Raw genomic sequence first — 25,581 nt, 5'->3', positions numbered from 1 at the left:
TTTACCATAAAGCCGACAATGCATGTTTAAGACATTATTTTAACTTATGTATTAAGTTACTTCCTCCGTTCACTTTTAGTTGTTCATTTTTTATTTTATACTCCCTTCGACAAAAAAAAAAATATGTATTTTATAATTTTTCCATAACAATGATAACATTTCAAAAAAAAATTGAAAATAATTTGTGGAATGAGTGGTTAATAATAAGGGTAAAATAAGAAAAAAAATTATCTTTCTCTTGATTTGCTATAATGGACAAATAAATAAAAATATATTTTTGTATACTGGATAAGAAATAATGAACGGAGGAAATAGTAATTATGACAGAAATTATAAGGTTAGTCTAGTTAAATACATTAAAATTTAGATTGCTAAATGAAATTAAAATTTCAAAATTCTGCCTACAAGGCTCCAACTCAGAGGACCATCCAAAGAAATGCTTATAACGATTAAAAGGGAGTGAAAAAGAAAGAGTCAAATTAATTAAAAAGAAGAAAAGTAAAAGAATATATATAGTCAGAGGGGAAACTCACCTGTAAGTAGCCTTAAAAGGACAGTATAAATATGAGTTCTTGACTCTTCACCATTTTCATGGACTTGTAGTTCTCTTCATGTTGTTGTTGACAGAGACCCATTAAACACAAACAACAACATCATTAGTTGAATTCATTGATTCACTGTTACTTTTGTTGTCTTGTTGTGGTTTCTTTCCTTTCTACCAGGACTTTTCTTTAAGGATCGTACAATGTGGAGAGCGGCTCGATCTGCGGCGTCGACTCTCCGCCGTACACGGCGGTTCTCTACGGCTATTCCAGCTCCAAGTATCGTCCACAAGCGTGGTGCTGATATTCTTCATGATCCTTGGTTCAACAAGGTTCGATTTTTTATTTTTTTATAACTTTTCAATTTGTAGCTTAATTAGAATTGAAAGATAACGCTTTCTTGATATTTTGAGCCATGATCTAAATGGTTCAATTGGAACTTCTTTTGGAGATTTGTTTTGTAAGTTATACTGTTACTACTAAGTGAAATTCTTGCAGTCAAAAATAAGGTTTTTAGCTTAATCTGGAGGCAAAATTGAATTTTCCAAAAGCTGGTGATTTTGTTGGTTTGTCACTTTGTCTAGGTTTATGTGATATGGACTGCTTTTGAAGTAATGAGTCCAAAAATTAGATTTTTACACCTAAGTTTTTATGTCTGCTTCTTTATTGAAGAATTTTATTGGGGAAATGGATATAGGTTGAGGTGTACTTGTGTTGTTGCTTATGAGTTAACTTGTGCTTGTATAATATGTAATACGATCAAATTGTCCTGCAAATTACTCACAGGCAGGGCTCAAGTATGGTGCTACAGCAAAAATAAAATGTGGGTATTTGATTCCAGAAACTGAAAGGAACTAAGCTGAAAACTTCGTAAGCCAAATGTAGATGTGGGATAGAACACATAATGCATAAAGAGTCTGATGACCTCATTGGGATTTTTAATCTACTGTGTTCTTTTTTCAAGAAATTTCATTATAAGTAAAACATTATTTAGAGATATCCACAATGTCATGGTGTTTAGGCTGTCCAAGAAGGCATATGGTTTGATAGTCTTCTAAACGCCAGGCTTTATAAGAAAAATGTTAGCATCTTCAAGAGTTCAGCTCTTTAGGCTTTATGTTTCTCGGGAGACCTTGATTTCTACATCAAAAACTTTCACAATTGACTAGGATTGATACAACCTTAAAAACATATTTTTAATAGCCTTTGAAGTGGGAGTGCTTAAGCAACCCAAACTAGGTGCAATATCAATTAAATTATTCTGATTATGCTGTGAGTGATTCTTTAAATTGTGTGAATCATTCCATCTAAAAGCTCAATTTGTTATATAAGGCACACTTTTATTTACTTAATTATCCCTTTCAACACGCCCTTCACGTGCGGGCCTGATTTTGTTTCGGTGGTCAAGTATGTTTAGCAATGTGTGGTGAAACTTGAACCTAGGACCTCTGCCTACTTTGATACCATATTAAATTATGTGAATTATCTCATCTAAAAGCTTAAACTGTTAAAGAGAGCACACTTATTATTTACTTAATTATGCTTTAAAAAATTTAATAGTTGGGTTAATGTTGATGTTATTGATGTTATTGTCTATTGGAACTGGATTCCCTATGACGGAAAGAGATCGATTGGGGCTGCGGGGTCTCCTCCCACCACGCGTAATATCATTTGAACAGCAATATGAGCGCTTCAGTAAGTTCGCAGTTTTATACTTAGCCCTTGATAAGCGCATACAGGTTAACATTCAGCCCTTTATAGAAAAAGAGGGGTCTATGCTCAATTTATTTTGAAGAAACTTCCCCTCTCCTCCCACCACGCGTAATATCATTTGAACAGCAATTTGAGCGCTTCAGTAAGTTCGCTGTTTTATACTTAGCCCTTGATAAGCGCATACAGGTTAACATTCAGCCTTTATAGAAAAAGAGGGGTCTATGCTCAATTTATTTTGAAGAAACTTCCCCTCTCCTCCCCCCCCCCCTCTCTCTCTTCCTTGTTGCTGGCTTCCTTGTGGTAACTACAATAGAACCTGGTTTTTTTTCCTGCCAGCATTTTAAAATTACTTTTTGCAGTGGAGCTATCTGTTGCCAACAGATGTGGAAAAATTTATCAAAAATTGTTTCCAGATTACAAAATGTAAATACATCCTATTTAATAGCTTTTGATTTCTAAAACTTAAACTCGGTAATGGCATTGACTATCGACCTTACAATTTTTCTTTATGGAATTATCACTTGAGCAGCCATTTCATGTAAGCTGTAAAGTAGTTCTATCATGTTTCTCATGCCCAAAACAAGTCATTCCATGATTGTGTAAGCAACTCTCAAGCCTTGTAGATATCTATACAGTTTAACCTTTGACCTCAAGTTGTTTGGTGCCACTATCAGACTGTTGGCAACTACCGGTTAAAGTTGGTTAATTGCTTACGAAAAAATGAAACCTATCACATTTTGAGGTTTCTGTCGATGGCAGACATCTGAACTTCTCTACATTAGTCCAACCTTGTGAGCTAGACAATTTATTAGCTTTCGAAGTATGTTGAAAGCCAATACAGACAATGAAAAGTGAAAACTGCCACGAAAATTTGACGAGAACCATCAACTTAGTTTGGTAATAATACTTCGTAGTGGGTTTCTTTTACTATCAATCTTTTTTTCTCTTTTCTTTGGCAGGGTGTGGGGTTCATATATTTGTCAAGATTGTTGTAAGACAGTTCATCCCCTTAGAAATGTCCTAAGCGGCTAAGCCAAGATTCTGGTTGTTACTGTTTTTCTCAAGTGATTACGGAGCATACCCCTTTGGTGAAGAATCTTGAACATGGATGAACATTTCTTTTAATTATCACCAGGACTATATAGTAATAAACAGATGGAAATGCCTGATGCAATGAGGTGCTGGAAGAGTTGTCAATGTTGGTTCGACATATTTGTTTCCTTAAATACCAGTGTGATTTATGATGTGTCAACATTATGCTCGCTAACTCCAAATATTCCAAGAAATGGTAGCGGAAATACTATTGAGGCTTGATAGCACCATCTACTTTGACATCTTTTGGCCCCTAAGGTTTTGGTTCAATGGCAAAGGTAGTACCCACAGGATGTGCCGTAGGCCCATATTACAAGTTTGAATCCTGTTGTGAACCAAGTTCGGCATTTAGGTGAAAAAGGATAGAGGGGTGAACCCATCATCCACCGAGTTCCGAAGCTGGGAAAAACAATTTCTTGGTTATAAAATGATAGTTTGAGATCTTTTTATATATTGGCTTTCTTGTCTTACTAGGCATGTTGCATGTCTGCACCAACATGTTTTAAAAACTATAAACTTAGTTCCTCCTCGCTGAAAAAGAGAGGAAGAAAGTCTGGAGCATTTACATCTAATCTTGCTAAAAATAAAAATATTGGTACTTTTTGTTCAAATCTTCCATTTTGACTGCATTCTGGTTTATCTTCTGGAAAGATCTTTATCTTTTTTCCTATTCAACTGTCTTATCTATCAGATTTGAGGAACATTGCATCCATTTTTGCTCATGTTGCTAGTGATGGTATTGCATATCCATCAGTGTATCGTCATATCTTTCTGATAGTAAGTTTGATGTAAGATATCTATCTTGAAGTTGTGTTGTCTAATGCCATATGATTTCTTTTGTTGTAATGCTAGTGGAATCATTTCATTCGCTTGAGAAAAATACTGAAGGTCAACCAGACAGTGTTGTCTCATTAGCAAAATGGAGGATCTTAAACAGGCTGCATGACAGGAATGAGACATTGTACTACCGAGTAAGTCTGATGGTTGCAAATTGCGCTTGCAATAGTAGCAAGTGAACTATTCCTGACTGAAGTTAAATCCCTAACCTTTCTTCTCAGGTTCTAATTGATAATATCAAAGATTTTGCTCCCATAATATACACTCCAACAGTAGGATTGGTTTGCCAAAACTACTCTGGCTTGTTTAGACGTCCACGTGGCATGTATTTCAGTGCCAAAGATAAGGGAGAGATGATGTCAATGATCTTTAACTGGCCTTCTGCTCAGGTATTATGTGATTTCACAACTTTCTGCTGTTTCAGCTTTCTCTTCTGTCATTTGAATTAGTGGTGATTTTTTTTGTTTGTACAGTGACTATTTCAGACCTGTGTTATATTGTTCCTTTTCGTTTTCATTTCAGATATTTGTCTGGAAGACTTGGCTATAGAAAGTTAAATAGTACTTAGATGTTATTTCAGAATTATGCAAAACTTAAATGAAGTTGAGCTGAGAAAATCTCCAGACTTTGACATGTTTTAATATGAATTGTCTTTTAAGAACAAAAACTTATGGCATTGATCAAATAGAATCACCCAACGGATTCTCTTCTGTTTGCAGGTAGACATGATTGTGCTGACAGATGGAAGCCGTATTCTTGGCCTTGGCGATCTTGGAGTTCAGGGGATAGGTATACCAATTGGTAAACTTGACATGTACGTAGCAGCTGCTGGTATCAACCCACAAAGAGTATGTATAAAAGTTACTCTTTGTTCTTCAGTTTCACATTCATGAACTACGACGCGAGTTTAAGTGTTGCATCTATTTTTGTATTTTTTGCATATGCCGCTTTGTAATTCCAAAGTGCTATGGAACATAAACATCTGGAATGGATTTTGCAAGGATATCAATCTGGTTAACTAGCCTATCCCTTAAGACTAGAATGAAGTTAAATAAAGAAATGATTCCTGAGTTAAATTGATGCTTTGATCTAGTTTTAAGAAATGACTGCTAAAGCTGTTATTTGTCAAGTCTTGCTCTGTCATTTATAATTGTCAGTATCTTGTACAATTTAGTCAAAATTGATGAACACACAATTTTTCTTCTTGAATAACAGAACTGGTGATTTTTATACTTTCCACTACTTAACGCTTCTGTGTTATGGTGTGCCTTCATTGTTTCAAATATGTTGTCTGCCAGACTTACTATGGCTATGCCTGACAGGTGCTCCCAGTTATGCTTGACGTTGGTACCAACAATCAGAAGCTTCTGGAAGACCCTCTTTGTGAGTAAGATTGTTTAATGTGTAGTACTCCAAAAAAAAAAGTATTAGTACCCTAATATGCTCACGCCTCATTTGGTTTTGGCTTCTTCTGTGCTGGAGGATTTTCTGGTCCTTGCAGTATACTGCTTCTTACATGAGTTTTGCTTTACAGATCTTGGGCTTCGACAACCTAGGTTGGAAGGAGAAGAATATTTGTCAATAGTTGATGAATTTGTGGAAGCTGTTCATGCTCGTTGGCCAAAGGCTGTTGTGCAGGTCCATTTTATTTTCCAAGGAAGATTTCCTTTTTTTTCCCCTTCTTTTCTATTGTACTGATATATCTGAATAATGCTATTAGTTTGAGGATTTTCAAGCAAAGTGGGCTTTTGAGACACTGGATCGCTATCGGAAAAAGTTTTGCATGTTCAATGATGACATACAGGTAGTGTGTTTGGTCTCAGCTTTTTGCTGGAGGTTATTTGTTGGCACTCTTATTCTCCTTTTTGCTGCCACCACTTGCAGAAGAAGTTATCTTCTGCTCTTCTTGTTTAATAGGGAACAGCTGGTGTTGCTCTTGCTGGGCTATTAGGAACTGTTAGGGCACAGGGCCGGCCATTGACTGATTTTGCCAACCAAAAGATAGTGGTAGTCGGAGCAGGAAGGTAGTGGCAAAATTAATTTTAACAAGCTATCCTTGGTTATAAAGAAATTTATCCTATTTAGATGCCTGTTTGAGGTGGCTTAATTTTGCATTCTCTTCTTTTTTGGTTTCTGGATTTCAGTGCGGGGCTTGGTGTTCTTAAGATGGCATTACAAGCCGTTTCCAGAATGGCTGGACCATCAGCAGATCCCCACTTTTTTCTTCTGGATAAAAATGTGAGTTTCTTTTTTTGTATAGATGATAGGGATTGCTTATCGTCCATGTTGATCCAGAACATGTAAATATGCTCCCTGTTTTTGCATGTGTCATTTATCAAAAATATCAAACCATACATAAGCATTATAAATTGGAGGGAAGAACTAAAAAAAAAAGGGCAGCCCGGTGCACTAAACTCCCTCTATGAGCGGGGTCCGGGGAAGGGCCGGACACAAGGGTCTATCGTACGCAGCCTTACCCTGCATTTCTGCAGGGTAGAACTAAAGCATTCTATAATTAAAAGAGTAAGTATTATAGATGAAAACAAGGTTTCAGTTGCCAATAGGCTCTGGGCTCCGTGCATGACAAGTACCATATGTTTTATGTCCATGACATCAGTTGTTAAAGATTTGCTTCCTCCCTATGTGATGTTACTGTAACGGTCATTGGTCAATGTTGATGCAGGGTCTTATCACAAAACATAGGAAAGATATTGATCCAGCAGCATTACCATTTGCTAAAGCCCATCATGAGATTGAGGGGTTAGGACTACAGGAGGGAGCAGGTCTCCTTGAAGTGGTAATGTTACTAGAATCTCTGGGCATTTGCTGTATGTACGCACAAAACTAAGTTGCTCTAGGTAGAAGGATGTCCATGCTTTGTTAAAATTTGTTGACCTTGTTGATTATTAGGCCATAGGGACTAATAATTGCTATCTTCGTCTGTGAGCTTTTATGCTTTCTGAGACACTAATGCCAGGACTAAATGCTCTTCAGGTAAAAAAGGTGAAGCCTCATGTGCTTCTTGGTTTGTCAGGAGTTGGAGGTATATTTCATGAGGAGGTGGGTCATGCACTTTGTTTCTTTTTCCTTCTTTATCATTTTTTTTGCCATGCTTGGAACTCAGAACTGTGTCAGTGGAGCAGCCATATTTATTTCTTTGACATCTCAGCTTCTCGTGATACTTTGTGGAAATGATTGGATCTTTATTCTTTTAGCTGCTCTGGTTCGAAGTTACTTATTTGGCACATTTAAGCATTTTACTCGGTCTTTAACAAGTGTAGAATAAAGTTTTATTTGAATTTTTTTCATCATATATCCATCCACACAACTCCTTTGCTGGTCCTTAAACGATATCATGGAGTTATAACATAATTTGATCTTATTTTCTGGTCAACTCATTTGATTCACTACAAACTTGTGAAGTTATGTCATTGACAATCATATCTGATCTCATCTACCAATATTCTTCCTATTCCATTCCCTTAATATGGCAGATTCCTCTCGGACATTTATATTTGTTCCCTTTTTATCCTTAGTAACAACCTTGTACTTGAGGATTTTCTTCAATAAAGCATAAGAAAGAAATATACTATGTGAAAGTTTAGGTGATGTTTTATTTTCTGGAATTTTCTCATTATAGTGTATTCTTTCTTTATATTAAATCATTTGAACATTTTTTCTTGATCAGTTTAATCACTTGAAATTGTATTGCTGTAATTCTGTTCCTTTGATATCAGCTTGTGTTTGTCTAATGTTGACGTAACTTTCAGGTGCTGAGGGCCATGCGAGAGTCAGATTCTGTTAGACCTGCAATTTTTGCCATGTCAAATCCCACAAACAATGGTTTGTCTTGTCATCCATCGTTTGCTTCCTCTACCAACTGTTTGTCTTGATCTTACATTTTACTTTGTATATTCTGTTCAACAGCTGAATGCTGTCCTGTTGATGCTTTCAAGCTTGCTGGGGAAAATATTGTTTTTGCTAGTGGGAGTCCCTTTGAAAATGTCGATCTAGGTAGTTTCTTGTTTCTTAAATGCCCGTTTTCTTTGTATCCTTAATGTATAGTCATTGCAGTCACTGAGCTACTCTGTTTATTAAATTATCTCTACCTCCCAGTTTAGGTCTCTTCTGCGCTTACGAATGTTGTATTACCTCATAAATCCTATTCTAATATGTTCTCAGGGAATGGTAAGATAGGCCATGTAAATCAAGCGAATAACATGTATCTCTTCCCTGGGTAGGTGCTGATTGTAAACCTACATTAATTTTTTGAGCATTGCACTCATCTAACACTATTGTTGGCAATTCAGCATTGGTCTGGGAGCTCTTCTTTCTGGCGCTCGAAACATAAGTGATACAATGTTAGAAGCAGCTGCTGAGTGGTATGATCTGTCAATCCTGTGTCCTTGTATTTGATTTGACCATCAGTGGTGTGAGCTTTTAATTTGTATTTAGTTAAATATGTGGTGCAGTGAAACCTTCTCTTATCTCGCATTTTCTGATTTGTATATTTATTTACACTTGCAGCCTCGCGTCTTACATGTCAGATGACGAAATCAAAAGAGGAATCTTGTATCCATCCATTAACGAGTAAGCTCTTTGGTCCTGGGAAAAGCATTCTTTGCTCATGGAGCTTTTATTTTGAAGACCTGAAATCTTAATCACTAAATCAGCTCCACCTTGTCCCTGCAATGACTATATATATATGACTGATTGATTCATTGATTGGTGCAACTTCTAAATTGATATCATATTTTTATCGTGTTAGTTGAACGTGTAAGCCACTGGTTTTGGCCTAAAATATAGGATTTCTGGATCACATGCGTTTCCTGTCTCCTTGTTACTATGTCATTCAACTGTAATAAGCATATTTGAGGGTGTCAAAATTGTCAATGCACAAAATGCTGATGATAATGATGCTTCAAGTTCAAGTTGCAGCTTAGAACAAATGTCTAGGTTTATCTCTCCTTATTTTGATTTTTCCTGTTACATGCTGACACAAGGAATGCACACTCTTACTTTTGCAACTACCATGCGAAAGTGGTAGCAGTAAAGTGCCTATAACCACTCTGGGTGAATTCTACTGCACCTGAGTCTTGTTAGTTCACATGAACAACACTCGATCAATCAGCTCCCCCTACTTGCTCTTTTATATATTTACTTTTTTTTTTTGTGATTGTGAACACGCATATAGAGATCTAAACTTTGAGGTGATGAATACGAGCTAGTTAATCTTATAGATTATGGTGCTAAGGTTGGTGAAACAATTTCTTCTTTTTGTCCATGGGTTATGATTTTGAGGAGACTAAAATTTGCGAGGGGACTACTAGTCATGAGATTTTGGATGAAGTTTCAGGAAACTTGTATTTTGGTTGGAATCATTTTGCAGTTAGAGAAAGCATTTTTGGAGGTAGCAAATGTGAAATTGCTGTCGAAGGGTATTAATATATCTTTTATGTGCAGTATTCGGGATATTACAGCAGAGGTTGGAGCTGCTGTTTTACGGGCTGCTGTAGCTGAAGACCTGGCAGAAGGTCACGGTGATGTTGGGGCAAGAGAGTTGCAGCATATGTCAAAGGTACAAAAATGTTACTAGGATTTCCTAAACGAAATGAAACAACAGTTATAATGGTATAGACAATAAATAACAATATTTTTGCCACCTTTACTCAAGACCTTCATTCTTTCGATGCAGGAGGAGTCCATTGAATACGTGAGAAGTAATATGTGGTACCCTGTCTATGGTCCTCTTGTTCACGATTAATGAAGCAACTCCTGGGTCGAAATTTTATGTGCACGAGAAGTGGAGTAAGGTCTGGCACTCCAAATTACACGCAGTTATGCCTGTTAATGTCAAATTTTCGCGAACTTAATTGTTTAAGGTGTACAATTGCAAGGACTAATTTAAGCTGAAACAAGGAAGAGACGTGGGCTCTTCAAATTTCATTTTTGAATGCACTTTTGTTGTAAGCCATTCTTCTTGATGTAACCTTTGTTTTTGGCTAGGAGATGTATTCGTTATCTGAGAATAAAAGCTGATACCTTCTCTATATTGAACTTTATTCATTTTTGCGTGCAGAATATCCTCCCCAACCTCCCCAGACCCTATTTGTTGGGAAATATTGGGTCTATGTTGTTGTTGAAATTAAATAGCGTTTGAAACGGTAATTCGGCTTATATATCATACTGATGGTAGTTGGAATGGGATGCTGATCAATAGTTCCATAGAGAAACATGACTTTAAAGTTCAAATGTAAATAGTTATGAATCTGAATTTTCCAAAGTTATGACAATTAACATAGAATAAAATTATTAATGGAATTATTTCAAACATTCTGAACCCTAACAGAATTTAATGTAAATTATGAGATGAATGGAGTACTTTTGTTGGTTAGGGTTGAGCTCTCAAGCATTTTTCTCATGAGCTAACCAATCAACCTGAGTATCTGCTGCTTTAACCAGTATTCACAGCAAATAGTTTTTTATGTGCACTTAAAATTGATAGTAATACTTTTTCGGCTATATTATTGGTCTTTCAAAGTTTTTGTATTCTTTAAGAAAGATATTTAATAATCTTAATTATGGAGTATTTCTCTAAGATTGTTGTTTGTCTCTCTTATAAACGTTTCAATTAGATTAAGATTTTACTAATTGCATCAGTAAAGGTGAAATTGAAGAGAGAAAAAGTTTAAATAAGAGTTACACTATTTTTGCTTTCTAAAACAAGATTTTGAGATTTATTTAATTTGTTAAATTAACTATTCTCTTTGTTACAGTTTATATGATATTATTTTCTCTAAAAATAATATATTTCTTTTTTTTAAAAAAAAAACTTAACTTTATACATTTTATTTTATCTTTAAGAACATAATTTTATAATCGCGGTATTTTGAGTCCGAGTTATGACTAAAAAAATGAAGTAAATAAAAATAAATAAGAACCAAAAAATGTAAAGAATACAAAAAGAGAAAGTACAGGAAATGAAGAGTGAAGACTGGTTTAAGTGGGAACCATGACCAGTAGCTCTAAGATTTTTTGTGTGATTCGAGAACGCGTGGCTGCCAATTGTCTTACTCACTCCGTCCCATATTATCAGAAGGGGTGTACATGAATCGAGTTGGTTCGGTTTTTATCAAAATCAAACCAAACCAATTATATCGATTTGGATTGGTTCGATTTTGTTGGATTTTTCGGGTTTTTATTTTTTTTTATTACATGAATATTACTTCAATCTTACTTTATTAAATTTGTAGATAAAGCTTTGATAAGTAAATATATGTTTAGTAAATATAGAAAAAATTGACAAACATATGATCTATTAAAATATTCTAATGGGAGAATTTTTTTAGTAACACATGATAGTTATTTTCTTAGTCGTCTAACAATAATTTTTCGTTAATTTACGCTTTCAAGGTTAATACATGAGAGGATCCCAAATATTTCTATATTTTCTAAAGAAAAATCACTATAAAGTCTTAAAAATATAAATAAAATTTATATATTTATATGTCGGTTTGGTTCGGGTTTTTTACTCAATACCAAATCAAGTCAAACCAAACCTAGTCGGGTTTTTAATCGGTTTGGTTTGGTTTTTCGGTTTGGTGCGGTTTTTCGGTTCGGTTTGAACACCCCTAATTATCTGTTATAATTTTCTTGTATACGCCTTTAAGAAAAGTTCATTATGATAAGATTTTGACTACTTTGCCCTTATTTATGTCTTAATATTTAATCTTTCTTCTTTGATATTTAAACAAAGTTAGGTGTTTGTAGTCTTCAAGAATAATTATTATTAAGAATAAAAAAGAAAACAATAATCAATTTTGTGTAAATTTCTTGAGTAATTCTCAATCATGGTATTTATGGTCGTAGCTGTTCAGTTGTTCCACGTCTCCTCCTACCACACACTCGTCGAATGATTAATACTAAAACGTTGGATCATTTACAAACTCACTTTCAATACTACTGTATGTATTAAGGAACACAGTGGGCCTGAAATACTCTTCTTCTTTTTTAAACACATTCGAACACGCAACACTTCATACCAATGGCAGAACCTTCCAACTTCCTGGCAACTCAAAGGTACTCCTCTCCATTCAATAACATTCACTCCTTTTTTCTGTTTGATTTTTTTCCTTCTCTATCAGCAGTGCCAGAATTTCTCTATTTGCCTCTAATCTGTTTATAGTCGCGACTGTTGTCATAGTCATCAAGGTGAATTGGAGGGTGATCCTCCCAATGAACTGACCGTACCCCGAACCGACACAGGTGAACAAGTAGAGAATAGTAGGGCGCTTGGGAGAACCATGTCGAAGAAACTCGACAAAATGACCCCGTAACTTCGGGGGAAGGGGTGCTCTCCTGTCTTTTGATTAGGAAAGTCTGCCTATATATTACTCCTAAATTTCACTTGGGGGATTATATTGGTTTGTTGTTGTTATCGGCAATGGTAGATTTGAATAGGTTCAACATAACTCACTATTGTCTAGCTCGGGCTCTATATCTTTGTGTGAGTAAGATGGGGCATTATTTTCTTATGGTTTCAAATTTGTTATCAGGATTGCAGTTGTGACTGGAGCCTACAGAGGAATAGGACTAGAAATATGTAGACAGCTAGCTTCAAAGGGGATAGTGGTGATCTTAACAGCTAGAGATGAGAAGAAAGGAGCAGAAGCTATTGATATACTAAAGGAGTGTGGCCTCTCAAATTATGTTATTTTTCATAAACTTGATGTGACTGACCCTTCTAGTGTTGCACAACTCAAAGATTTCATCAAGGCCAGATTTAGCAAGCTTGATATCTTGGTAATTTCCACTTCCAAATTCCCACTACTAGAAAACTGCGAAAAACTGTCCGGAAATACCGATCGAAATCGGTCGGAAAACTCGAAAAATAGACCGACTTTAATCCGTCGAAATTAGATTGGTCGGTAAAATAGCGACCGAAGTCGGTTTTTTGAATATTAATTTTAATTTACTTTACATGAAAAAACGAAACTTTGGTCGGTTTATTAAAAAATAAATTTCATGAGACGCCAAAATAGTTTCCCACGTTTTTGCGCCAGGAAAAACAACGAAGTTGGTCGGTTTTGTAAAAAAAAATTGGAAAAGAAAATATTTTGAAAAACTGACAGATTTCGGTCGATTTTTTGACGTTTTGGCAGAATTTCTAGTAGTGTCCTCTTTGGATTTAGAAAATTGGTTTCATTTTTTATAAGAAAAAGAACAAATGAATGTACCAGTACTTTATACCATCAGGTTAAGGTGAGCTCCTAGTACATGCAACTGTCTATACCATGTTTAATTTTGTAATATAAAAGATAAAGTGAATAACATGTTAATATAATATATAGTACTTCAAATTGAGATTTGCATTCTTAATCTATAGTTTTTTATGTTTGCTTAATTAACAGTTCATGATTTGGCTTAACCTTTATGTAACATAATACTACATCATTTCTGAACAAACGTACCAGGTGAATAATGCAGCAGTTCTTGGATTGCTTATGGATGAAGATGTTACAATTACAAGTCCAGAAGTAAGTGACTATATCACATGATCAATTCTTCTTTTGCTTACAGATATTCCATTGAATTCACATACTACTGATACCATACACACTAAAAGGCTGTGTTGTGCGGACGCTCTAAGATGCCGCCATATCCGTATCACATCCTTTAAAATACTCTACTTTTAGAGGATCCAACATGCATTCGACAACATTTTTGGAGAATTCGAGCAACATAGCTAAAAAGTAATGAATTACTGTAACTAATTTCTCTTTCACCCAGGGGCGGATGCAGTGTTGTATCTACGGATTCAATTGAACTCATAACTTTCGACGCAGAGTAAAAATTTTATATGTAAAAATTCAATAAAATAACAAAAAAAGTAGATTTGAACCCATAACTTTAAAAATATAATGGGTTCAATACTAAAAACCTTAAAATTGAACCCATAGGATTTAAATCCTGGATCCGCCTCTGCTTTCACCCACTCCACCAAACAAAATAAAAAGTTTCTTCTACTGCAATTTATGGTCCCGTGAATTTCTTCAGCGCATTCTTTTATCCATTTGAAATGAATCTTGTGTTGGTGATGCAGCAAGACCTATTCGTGGAGAAGATAAACGTAGCAACTCAAACTTATGATGTAGCTGAAGAATGTCTAAAAACAAACTACTATGGGGCAAAACAGATGATTCAAGAGTTATTACCTCTACTTCAATTTTCTGATTCACCTCGTATTGTCAATGTCTCCTCCATTGCTGGAAAGTTGGAGGTATTTCATCTAATTACATACGAACTTTTCTTATTGGGGCCAGAAATTGTGTTCATCCATGAGAGCTACAATAACGTACTTAAATTGCGTTTAAAATATGACATCTTTACGATAGTTTGTTCTTTTGCTCATTTCTTTAAATATCGATACAAAAAAAGGTAGTCTAGTACACTAAGCTCCCGCTATGCGCGGGGTCAGGGGAAGAGCCGGACAACAAGGGTTTATTGTATGCAGTCTTATCCTGCATTTCTGCAAGTAGTTGTTTCCACGTCTCAAACCCGCGACCTTCTGGCCACATGACAACAACTTTACCAGTTATGCTATACACTCATGTACACTCTTACAATTTTAAAGAATAGACAAAGCGATCTTCTGATTATATTGTTTTCATTTTGGCACAATTAATGTTGTTTCAGTATGTACGCAATGAATGGGCTGTAGGAGTGTTAAGTGATGCTGAGAATCTAACAGAAGAGAGAGTAGATGAGGTTTTGAATACTTTTCTGCAAGATTTGAAGGAGGGTTTGTTGGAAAGTAAAAACTGGCCTCTGATTTTACCTGCATATACACTATCAAAAGCAGCAGTGAATGCTTACACAAGAATATTGGCCAAGAAATACCCAAGTTTTCTCATCAACTGTGTTTGTCCAGGCTATGTCAAAACTGATATGACTATCAATTGTGGCAAATTGAGTGTTGAAGAGGGTGCTGAAAGTCCTGTTTGGCTTGCTCTTTTACCCGAGGGAGGTCCATCAGGAAAATACTTCAGTAGGAAAGAGGTGTCACCTTTCTAATAAAATTGGCAATCTAATGAGTTGCTTGGTGCGTATGCACTAATATCATACTGTAGAAATGTAATAAAAAAATTAATAATCACTGGATAGTGGATTATTTAGTGAAATTGTAATACAAAGATTAGTAATGGCTGGATCATTTGGTGCATATGTTTTCTTGTTGTGAAATGATATAAAAAAGTTTATAATATACTCTTATTTCTGAAGTAAAAAGATAAAATTAAAGGTTATTTGCAGTCTTTTAGGTGTTTTTTTCTCATAAAGCTAATCTTTTCATGTTGGATCTAGAATAACAGTTTCATAGGTCTGCAATGTTATTTTTTCAAAGAAAAGAATTAGAGTTAATTTCTTCTTATTAAATGCTGTGAAGTATGGTATGATTGTGATGGCACCTTCGTCTTACTGTATTCACCAAGAAAAAATCTAAAAAAACCCATCTCTATTGATTTAAAAAAAAAAATCAGAGATGCGAATAATTTAGTCTGTTTGGGATCGGGCGTCCTTTGTATCGGCCAATGATTTTTCGCTAGTTTATTTTTTTTATTCCTCTTCATCGAACAATTTTATAGAGGAAAGTGGTAGTAAGATGGCATTATGTGTTGTGTTGTGTGTCTATTGAGAATTGAATCCTAAACTTTTTTGATGATTTTTTGGACAAAAAATACTTTTTTACTACTTAAAAAAAAAGTTACATAAATGAGTAAAACGCAGTACTATATTTTGTTTTACTTTAATTTTTTTTTGTAATTCGCAGTACTATACTGCGTTTTACAGTGAAGCGTATTATTATATTGTGTTTTACTCTGGTTTTTGGCCCCACCAATAATAAACTTACATAACAATAATTCAATACATAAAACGTAGTATTGTACTGTGTTTTACATAGAAAAATTCTACACCCTAATGTCGGACTTGCTTATTTAAAGGCGTTTCAATTTTATGAAAATTCATTCAATACTTTACTTCAAACTTACGTTCATACTTGTCTCTTCTTCTTATCAATCATTATTTTACAATGTCTAAAGTGACAAAAATAAGGGTTTCACTATATTGGGGTAATGCTGCTTGGTGGGCCGGGCCTGAACCGGACCGGACCGGGCCTGCGGTCCTAACGGGCCTGGTGGGCCGGTCCTGGTGGGCCAGTCCTGGTGGTCCTAAGAAGCTCGTGACGGGTCGGTCTTCATAGATTAGCCCACGAGCCCGGGACCGTTTAGCCTGGGACCGTCAGCCGGGCCTGGGCCGGTCCTAGCGGTCCTGACGGGCCTAACGGGCCCAACGGTTTTTTTTTTAGTTTTTAATTTGTATACACATAACATACAAAATATATAAGGTAATATATACACCTAACATACAATATATACTACAAGAAAATATATAAGTAATAAGTTATAATATATATACATAAGATACAATATATATACTACAAGAAAATATATAAGAGAATATATATACATAACATACAATATATACTACAAGAAAATATATAAGAGGATATATATATACATAACATACAATATATACTACAAGACAATATACAAGAGAATATATATACATAACATACAATATATACTACAACAACATATATAAGAGGATATATATATACATAACATACAATATATACTACAAGAAAATATACAAGAGAATATATATACATAACATACAATACTACAAGACAATATATAAGAGAATATATATACATAACATACAATATATACTACAAGATAATATACAAGAGGATATATATATACATAACACACAATATATACTACAAGACAATATATAAGAGAATATATATACATAACATACAATACTACAAGACAATATATAAGAGAATATATATACATAACATACAATATATACTACAAGACAATATACAAGAGAATATATATACATAACATACAATACTACAAGACAATATATAAGAGAATATATATACATAACATACAATATATACTACAAGACAATATATAAGAGAATATATATACATAACATACAATATATACTACAACAACATATACAAGAGAATATATATACATAACATACAATACTACAAGACAATATATAAGAGAATATATATACATAACATACAATATATACTACAAGATAATATATAAGAGAATATATATACATAACATACAATATATACTACAAGACAATATATAAGAGAATATATATACATAACATACAATATATAGTACAAGATAATATACAAGAGAATATATATACATAACATACAATATATACTACAAGAAAATATACAAGAGAATATATATACATAACATACAATATATACTACAAGACAATATATAAGAGAATATATATACATAACATACAATATATACTACAAGACAATATACAAGAGAATATATATACATAACATACAATATATACTAACAACAACATATACAAGAGAATATATATACATAACATACAATATATACTACAACAACATATATAAGAGGATATATATGTACATAACATACAATATATACTACAAGACAATATATAAGAGAATATATATACATAACATACAATATATACTACAAGAAAATATACAAGAGAATATATGTACATAACATACAATATATACTACAACAACATATATAAGAGGATATATATATACATAACATACAATATATACTACAAGAAAATATACAAGAGAATATATATACATAACATACAATACTACAAGACAATATATAAGAGAATATATATACATAACATATAATATATACAACAACAACATATACAAGAGAATATATATACATAACATACAATATATACTACAACAACATATATAAGAGGATATATATATATACATAACATACAATATATACTACAAGAAAATATACAAGAGAATATATATACATAACATACAATATATACTACAACAACATATATAAGAGGATATATATATACATAACATACTACAAGACAATATACAAGAGAATATATATACATAAGATACAATATATATACTACAAGAAAATATATAAGAGAATATATATACATAACATACAATATATACTACAAGAAAATATATAAGAGGATATATATACATAACATATAATATATACTACAAGAAAATATACAAGAGAATATATGTACATAACATACAATATATACTACAAGACAATATACAAGAGAATATATATACATAACATACAATATATACTACAACAACATATATAAGAGGATATATATATATATACATAACATACTACAAGACAATATACAAGAGAATATATATACATAAGATACAATATATATACTACAAGAAAATATATAAGAGGATATATATATACATAACATACAATATATACTACAAGACAATATAATACAAGAGAATATATATACATAACATACAATATATACTACAAGAAAATATACAATGAAATATATATACATAACATTCTATACTAGTATACTATATATATATATATATATATATATATATATATATATATATATTAATATGCTTCATGTTGTACTTTGTTATTAATTTATTATGCATGACAATTTAGTGTTTTACTATTGTTTTGTTATTTTTCTTTTTCGTCAAGCACTTTAATAATTAGATTTCTACATATATACTACATATATATTTTTAATATAGCCATGATACTACAATAAATTGCCTTACAAAAAAAAAAAAAAAACCCCCGCTAGGCCCGCGAAGCCCACGAGCCCGACTCATTTAGCCCAGGACCACATGGGCTTAGGCCCGTCACGGGCCGGTTCCACCAGGTGAGCCCAGAGCCCAGGCCCACGAAGACCGGCCCGTTTGGCCCACGAAGGCCCGGGCCCGGCCCAGAATACAGTGTTATTCTTAACTGATAAACATAATGAGGTTGTGTTGGAGAATAACTCTGTGAGGTATAGCTCACCTCCACAATGTCATGTTAAATTGCCACTTACTATGGAGTACGATAAATTGGTATCGTTGTTACGTAAAAAAATGAATGAGAGTTGGCGTTCGGTTAACCTTAAAATAACCGGTAGATTTCCGTATTCAGTGACTCCGCAGGGGTTTGCTTATTATTCTGAGTTTAACATCGAGAATGATGAAACTCTTAGAGATTTTTTGCGGATTCCGGATGAATACAGGAAATTTATTGTAATAAAATTATTGGAAATGTACGTCAAGGTGGAAGACGTTCCCAATAATGAGGGCGTGCATAGTAGGGATAACCCCCAGTCATTGTCACACCTCCTTTTTCCTACCCCATAAGAGTATAAGGGAGTTTTTCCAATTAAAGGACAATCGAAACGGGATTTGTTTATTTAATACAAAGTCGCCACTTGAGAAATTTGTGGTGTCCCAAGTCACCGGTTGAATCCCGAATCGAGGAAAAGGATGACTCTATATTACAGTCCGTGCACCAGAAATCCGAGTAAGGAATTCTGTTAACCCGGGAGAAGGTGTTAGGCATTCCCGAATTCCGTGTTTCTAGCACGGTCGCTCGACTGTCATCTTTGGCGTAAAATATCTGATTTTAACAATTATGAGCCTATATGCAAATTTTAACTTTGAACCGCGTTTATCAATTTTATTATTATTGTTATTATTTTACGGAGAATTGCAACGTTATGAAAACATATCTCGAATCACGTCACAGTCAATGTACCTGTAGTTATCGACATATTTCGACTTCGTTGAGATTTGGATTTAGGTCACATAAATGTGCACCCAAATTTAAGAAAATAATTTATTAAAGACGCGCCTAAAGCGACTAGCGTATTGTTGTTTTGGGGAAAGGCCACAAAATTTTGCTAAACGGCACATCCCGAAGTCTAAGTATTCAATTAAACATTTATTGAGGGCCCCGTAATTTGTGTGTTTTATTGGTGAGGCTCATCTCATTTTTATTTTAAAGGTCGTCCTATAATGACTATGTTTTCTATTTTGTTTGTCTCTATAGTAAATGAAGAAAAAGGTCCTACTTTATTTACCTACTTACGAGTTACTACAGTTGAGTTTCGAACATGATTCGTTAAATCTAAAATGAACGTAGTAAGATCAATCTATTTGACAGTTATGGGCCCAGGTCCGACATATAAGGGGTAAAACCGGACCTGGGCCATACTACTTCAAATTGGACTTAGTTACAGGTTTCTATACATATTCATAATTTGCCAAACTAAAAATGGTGTCATTTTTGTTAACAAATTTCTACCAATTTAAAGTGATATTCTACTGGAATGAATGAACCTGAAAAAATCTGATTTTTTATCCTAGAACACTTAGATGCTGAAATTAACCAATTAAACTTGTTCTTACGAAATTAGATAAGCAATTTGTTAACTAAAATAATTTAAACTATTGAATAATCAACATATGGCCTGATGTGTGTTTGGAACATGCTTTTAAACAAAATAGACTGAAATGACAAAACATTACTACTACATCATTAGTTTTTATTAACTAAAAAAAACATACAGAAAAAAGGAGGGGGGATTTTACAACTAAATTACTATAGAATAGGCATGTCTAGTTATACATAAACGAACACCTATATGACTCTAATAAAAGAAAGGTATTCTAATGTACATACAAACAAATAGACAACTATATTGAATTTAAAAACTTCAACTCCTCATTTCTTTGTATTCATGCTTCAAGTTTTAGCCTACAAGAACCAGTGTATCAAATTTATGTACCTGGTATTTGAAAAGCAAAGAGAAGAAGAGGAAGATCAGTAGGACAACAGTAAACAACACAACAACAGCAACAGCGCAGGAATACACAGAACAACTCCGTAACAAATAGCGGCAGAAACTCAAGAGCCGGATTCAGATACCAAACAGAAAAACTTGAAAACCAAATAGAAACCCAGAAATTCAGACGAAACAATACTCCAAAACCAAAAGAAAAACCAGGAAAGCCAATCCAAAAATCAGTAGTACCAAACGCAAACCATGGAAGCAGTAACATAATTCTGATTTTCAGTCGTAAAGAAAGACTTCACTTTAAGTTTTTAACTCTCAAAGAAGCAATTCTTAGTTCTGAAAAATCAGTTCTTTCTTAATTTAAACTCTGAATTTTTTTTTTCTATTCCAGAATCTTTTCCTCTAATTCTCTTCTCTTCTCTCAAACTTTTCTTCCTTTTCTTTTAGTTCCCTTTCCCCCCTTTTTTTTCCAGAAATTTTTCTCTCTGCAATTCTCACTCCCCTCCTTTAAAAGTCAGTCCCCAACCCCTTTTATACCAATCTGCCCCCTGTTCAAATATACTGCCCCAGTTTTCTTTATTCAAATCAGATTTTTTTCCACTAAAATCTGATTTTTCACTTTAAATCCCACTAAGGCAAACTTTTCCTTATTATCAGCCCCCAATTCCCTTTTATTCCCCATTAGTGTATTAATTAATACCCCACTAACAAAGCACTAACACTAAAATATAAACCTAACCGTTTCATTCCCAAATCACCCCTGAAACCACTGTGATTTACTATCCTAACCCAACCCTTTGTACTTTATCAGTTATAACCAATTTCCTTAGTCAAAATCAAACAGCAATTCAAACCTCATAGATTAGATCAAGCAGCAAACTATAATAGCTATAATCAATCCATTCTACCAAATTTTAATAACTAAATGACTAAGGCTGAATTCTAACTGGAACCAACAGACTCAACTTGAACCAAAACCGTATTAACACCACACAGAACTTAACAGAACTATTAAAAACTGAACTTGAAACTGGATCAAAATCAATCACAAATGCAGAGATTCTAAGTCCAACCTAACAAAAATGCAGGATCAATGACAATGCCTTGAAGCTAAGTGTCTACAGATCAGAATACATAACACGACATTAAATCATTTGATGGATTTACTGGTTTACAAACAGGAATGGACTAATCGACGAAACTATTTATAACCTATGTTATTAATTGACAGAACATAAACTAATGGAGAGTGGAGAAAATAACGGACAAAAGACGAATTACAATGAACCTAATTTAGGTAAACGAAGAATTGATCCAACTACTTAAACAAACATTGAATTATTTAATCCAACCAAAATCCGAAAAAGAAACAGAATATATATATTGGATTAACTTAAACTAAAAACCCTAAAAAAAATGGCTAATCACACAGACAAACAAACACATAGAAAAGAAAAAGGAAAAAGAAGAAGTTGAAAAGAACTGACTATTTTTCTTGGATTTCAACCATATGCCCTTTCGAACTTGAGTTCCAGTTAGTATTATACGTCTATTTCATCAGAAATAGACTTATAATACTAACCAGAAACTGTTCGACCCTGACAGTTTTGCAACAATCTCGAACTGTTGAGTCCTAGATCCGCCATTTGATGAGTTTTACTCGGATTTGAGCCAATCTGGTTAGGATTAGCAACGAGGAGGTCAAGGTGATTATTGGGTGTGAGTTTGAGACTGATTGGGGTGGGTTTCAAGTTTGCTCGAATCTTCGATTGAAGATTCGAGAAGCTTCAGCCTGATTCGAGCAAAACGGTTAAAGGATTTGTGAAGAGGGAGTTAGGCGCTCTAGCGGTGTGAATTTCACGGCCATCGGAGCCGGCGCCGCCGGGTTTACGGTGAGGGGACGGGGTGGCGGCTATTAGGGTTCCTCATCTTTGAAAGAGATGAGGTTTGTGAGAGAATGAAAAAGGGGGAGGGCTTGGTTTGGGGGGCGGGGTTCATTTGGACCCCTTTTATACGTACGTGGGGATTGGATCCAAGCCGTTCGATCTGATGAGATCAACGACCTGGATTGATCAAGTAAGCGGAACGGTGTCGCTTCGTTTAACCTTGAGACCGGATCGGTCTTGGATGGAAATGGGTCGGGTATGGAAGAGTTGATCTGGACCGTTGATCACGTGAGATCAACGACTCAGATTGAGACAATGAAACGACGTCGTTTGAATTAGTTGTAGGTGGACTAGATCTGGGGCGAGTATGGGCTGATTTTTGGACGGGATTGGGGTGTATTTTGTTTGGGCTTTGAAGCTTTTGGCCCAAATCCGAGTTTTCTTCATTTTTGAACTCTTTTCCTTTTCCTTCTTTAATTTCTAATTTAAACACAATTCCTAATTAAATTGTAAAATCAAAAATGAAACTACACAAATTTTAATTAACACTTATAACAATTAACACACAAATTAAAACCTTAAAATAAAATCACACAATGACGAAAAATAGAATAGAACGGATATATATTATTCTTTTGAGATTTTCCTTTTAGAGCCAAATGATGGTTTAATTAATTCCTAAATGCATAATTAAATCTTAAATATGCATGCAACATGTATTTGTTTTATTTTTTAATTAATCACAATAAGGGTAAACATTTACGGACAAAATAATTACCAAAATGTCCTGCAAATTCTCAAAATTGTACACAGATGAAATTTGTTTTATTTTGATTTCTTTTGGAGTAGTTTTCATGAAGCAAAAATCACGTGCTCACAGCTGCCCCTCTTTGTCCGAAAACACGAAGAGTTTTCGTGCAAAGATAAAGTGAGCGGATACGAGCGATTTTTGCCCGTTTAACTACTCCGTGTGAAGCATTTTTAAAGATCTGACCAAACCTCTGCTTCAAAGGTTTCTTACATATCCCTGGCTGAAAGGGAATCAGGTCAATGTAGTTCGGGAAGTTTTGGTAGTTGGGACTACCATGGAGCTGTTATTTTGTTGTTACTGCTATCGCTGCTGCTGCTACCGCTTACTGACCTCCTTATTACACCATGGTTAAAGAAAACAAGAAGCTAGACTAAACTAGGGATTACAAAATCTTATCTATCTCCGACTTGTTCTTGTAGTCTTGCTTTCTTGTCGGCTTGTGTTTCCTCTGGTGTTTTTCTTTCGAAAACTGCTGGGGATGACACTGGCCTTTTGCTTTTCTGAACACAAGTTTTATCATTCGGCTCTGTCTGCTGGGGACGCTGCTTCCTACATTAAGGCTTGTTATGCTGGGGATTTCTGTTGTAACCCTCCTCATTACTGACTTTTGTTTGATCTTGAAACATATTCCTCTGTTCTGCAGACGGGCTCTTGACTCCAATCTTGACTTTTGAAAGATGACACAACCTCCATTCTCCAGGCGGGATCCTGACTTCTTCAACTTAAAAATATAACAACCTCCGTTCTACAGGCGGGCTCCTCACTTCAACAACTTTCTCAAAATAATTCAGCCTCCATTTTCTAGGTGGGCTCCTGACTTCAGCAACTTTGAAATAAATCAGCCTCCATTCTCCAGGCGGGCTCCTGACTTCAACAACTTTGAAAAATAAATCAACCTCCATTCTCCAGGCGGTCTCCTGACTTCAACAGCTTCGAAGAATAAATCAGCCCCCATTCTCCAGGCGGGCTCCTGACTCCAACTTAAAATTTAACAACCTCCGTTCTCCAGGCGGGCTCCTGACTTCTCTAATTTTCTAAAAATAATTCAACCTCCATTCTACAGGCGGGCTCCTGACTTCTCCAACTTTCTCAAAATAATTCAGCCTCCATTCTCCAGGCGGGCTCCTGATTTCAACAACTTTGAAATAAATCAGCCTCCATTCTCCAGGCGGGCTCCTGACTTCAACAGCTTCGAAGAATAAATCAGCCTCCATTCTCCAGGCGGGCTCCTGACTCCAACTTAAAATTTAACAACCTCCGTTCTCCAGGCGGGCTCCTGACTTCTCCAATTTTCTAAAAATAATTCAACCTCCATTCTACAGGTGGACTCCTGACTTCTCCAACTTTCTCAAAATAATTCAGCCTCCATTCTCCAGGCGAGCTCCTGATTTCTCCAAATTTGAAAATGTAACACATCCATTCTCCAGGCGGTCTCCTGATGTCAACAACTGCTTCCTTCAAAACTGGTGTTTTATTCCTCCGAAAACTGTTGGGGATAACACCGACATTTTATTTCACAAATATGTCATTTTCCTTCTTCAAAGACCATTTCCTTTAAAGCTTATTGCTTCCACTTCCCTGAAACCTGCCGGGAATAACACTGCTGGGGAATTATCTTCCTCCTTTTAACAATGGTGGGGGATGATATTGATTCAAAGGTCATTGCTTTTACAACTTTGGGTTATCTTGCTTCTTCCAAGATTGCTCTTCTTTTAAAACTTGTATCTCCCTTCTTGTATACTGTTGGGGATTTTATTTTCTTCTAAACTTGTGTTATCTTCTCTCTTTCCTAAATGGCTATCTGATTTCAAGAAAATTTTCGTAATGAGAGAAAATTTTCTGCCCCAGTTTGATAATCTTCTTTGTGACCCTGCTTCCTGCTGTCAATAATATTTCCTTTCCCTGTTTTAAATCAAAGAAAAATTTTGTTAGTTTAAAACGGGGCGAGTGGTCGTGT

General features: G+C 34.6%; 2 protein-coding genes across 2 annotated transcripts; both read left to right on the top strand.

Annotated features, from left to right (window-relative positions):
- Positions 1-545: 545 nt before the first annotated feature.
- On the top strand, positions 546-10,234 carry LOC107805341 (NAD-dependent malic enzyme 59 kDa isoform, mitochondrial). The gene is made up of 19 exons (XM_075217888.1): positions 546-879; positions 2,146-2,237; positions 4,200-4,318; positions 4,406-4,573; positions 4,904-5,032; positions 5,507-5,567; positions 5,719-5,822; positions 5,905-5,988; positions 6,102-6,208; positions 6,329-6,422; positions 6,868-6,981; positions 7,179-7,244; positions 7,955-8,027; positions 8,112-8,198; positions 8,367-8,421; positions 8,495-8,566; positions 8,712-8,774; positions 9,648-9,762; positions 9,880-10,234. Exons 1-19 carry the CDS (start codon positions 746-748, stop codon positions 9,946-9,948), a joined length of 1,806 nt encoding a protein of 601 aa, XP_075073989.1. The 5' UTR covers positions 546-745; the 3' UTR covers positions 9,949-10,234.
- Positions 10,235-12,104: 1,870 nt separating this feature from the next.
- On the top strand, positions 12,105-15,477 carry LOC107805342 (short-chain dehydrogenase/reductase 1). Its single transcript, XM_016629374.2, has 5 exons — positions 12,105-12,263; positions 12,740-12,986; positions 13,658-13,720; positions 14,287-14,463; positions 14,880-15,477. Exons 1-5 carry the CDS (start codon positions 12,229-12,231, stop codon positions 15,255-15,257), a joined length of 900 nt encoding a protein of 299 aa, XP_016484860.1. The 5' UTR covers positions 12,105-12,228; the 3' UTR covers positions 15,258-15,477.
- Positions 15,478-25,581: the final 10,104 nt, after the last annotated feature.

This window comes from Nicotiana tabacum, chromosome 7 (genome assembly GCF_000715075.1).
Source record: "Nicotiana tabacum cultivar K326 chromosome 7, ASM71507v2, whole genome shotgun sequence".
Taxonomy (NCBI): Eukaryota; Viridiplantae; Streptophyta; class Magnoliopsida; order Solanales; family Solanaceae; genus Nicotiana; species Nicotiana tabacum.
This window is presented reverse-complemented; position numbering and strand designations above follow the sequence as displayed.

Excerpts from the sequence above, each read along its gene's own strand:
- LOC107805341 (XM_075217888.1), top strand. The coding sequence starts at position 746 with ATGTGGAGAGCGGCTCGATCTGCGGCGTCGACTCTCCGCCGTACACGG. Across the intron at positions 4,574-4,903 it reads TTAACTGGCCTTCTGCTCAG|GTAGACATGATTGTGCTGAC; the intron begins GTATTATGTGAT and ends TTCTGTTTGCAG. Across the intron at positions 8,775-9,647 it reads TTGTATCCATCCATTAACGA|TATTCGGGATATTACAGCAG; the intron begins GTAAGCTCTTTG and ends TTTTATGTGCAG.
- LOC107805342 (XM_016629374.2), top strand. The coding sequence starts at position 12,229 with ATGGCAGAACCTTCCAACTTCCTGGCAACTCAAAG. Across the intron at positions 13,721-14,286 it reads TTACAATTACAAGTCCAGAA|CAAGACCTATTCGTGGAGAA; the intron begins GTAAGTGACTAT and ends TTGGTGATGCAG. Across the intron at positions 14,464-14,879 it reads CCATTGCTGGAAAGTTGGAG|TATGTACGCAATGAATGGGC; the intron begins GTATTTCATCTA and ends ATGTTGTTTCAG.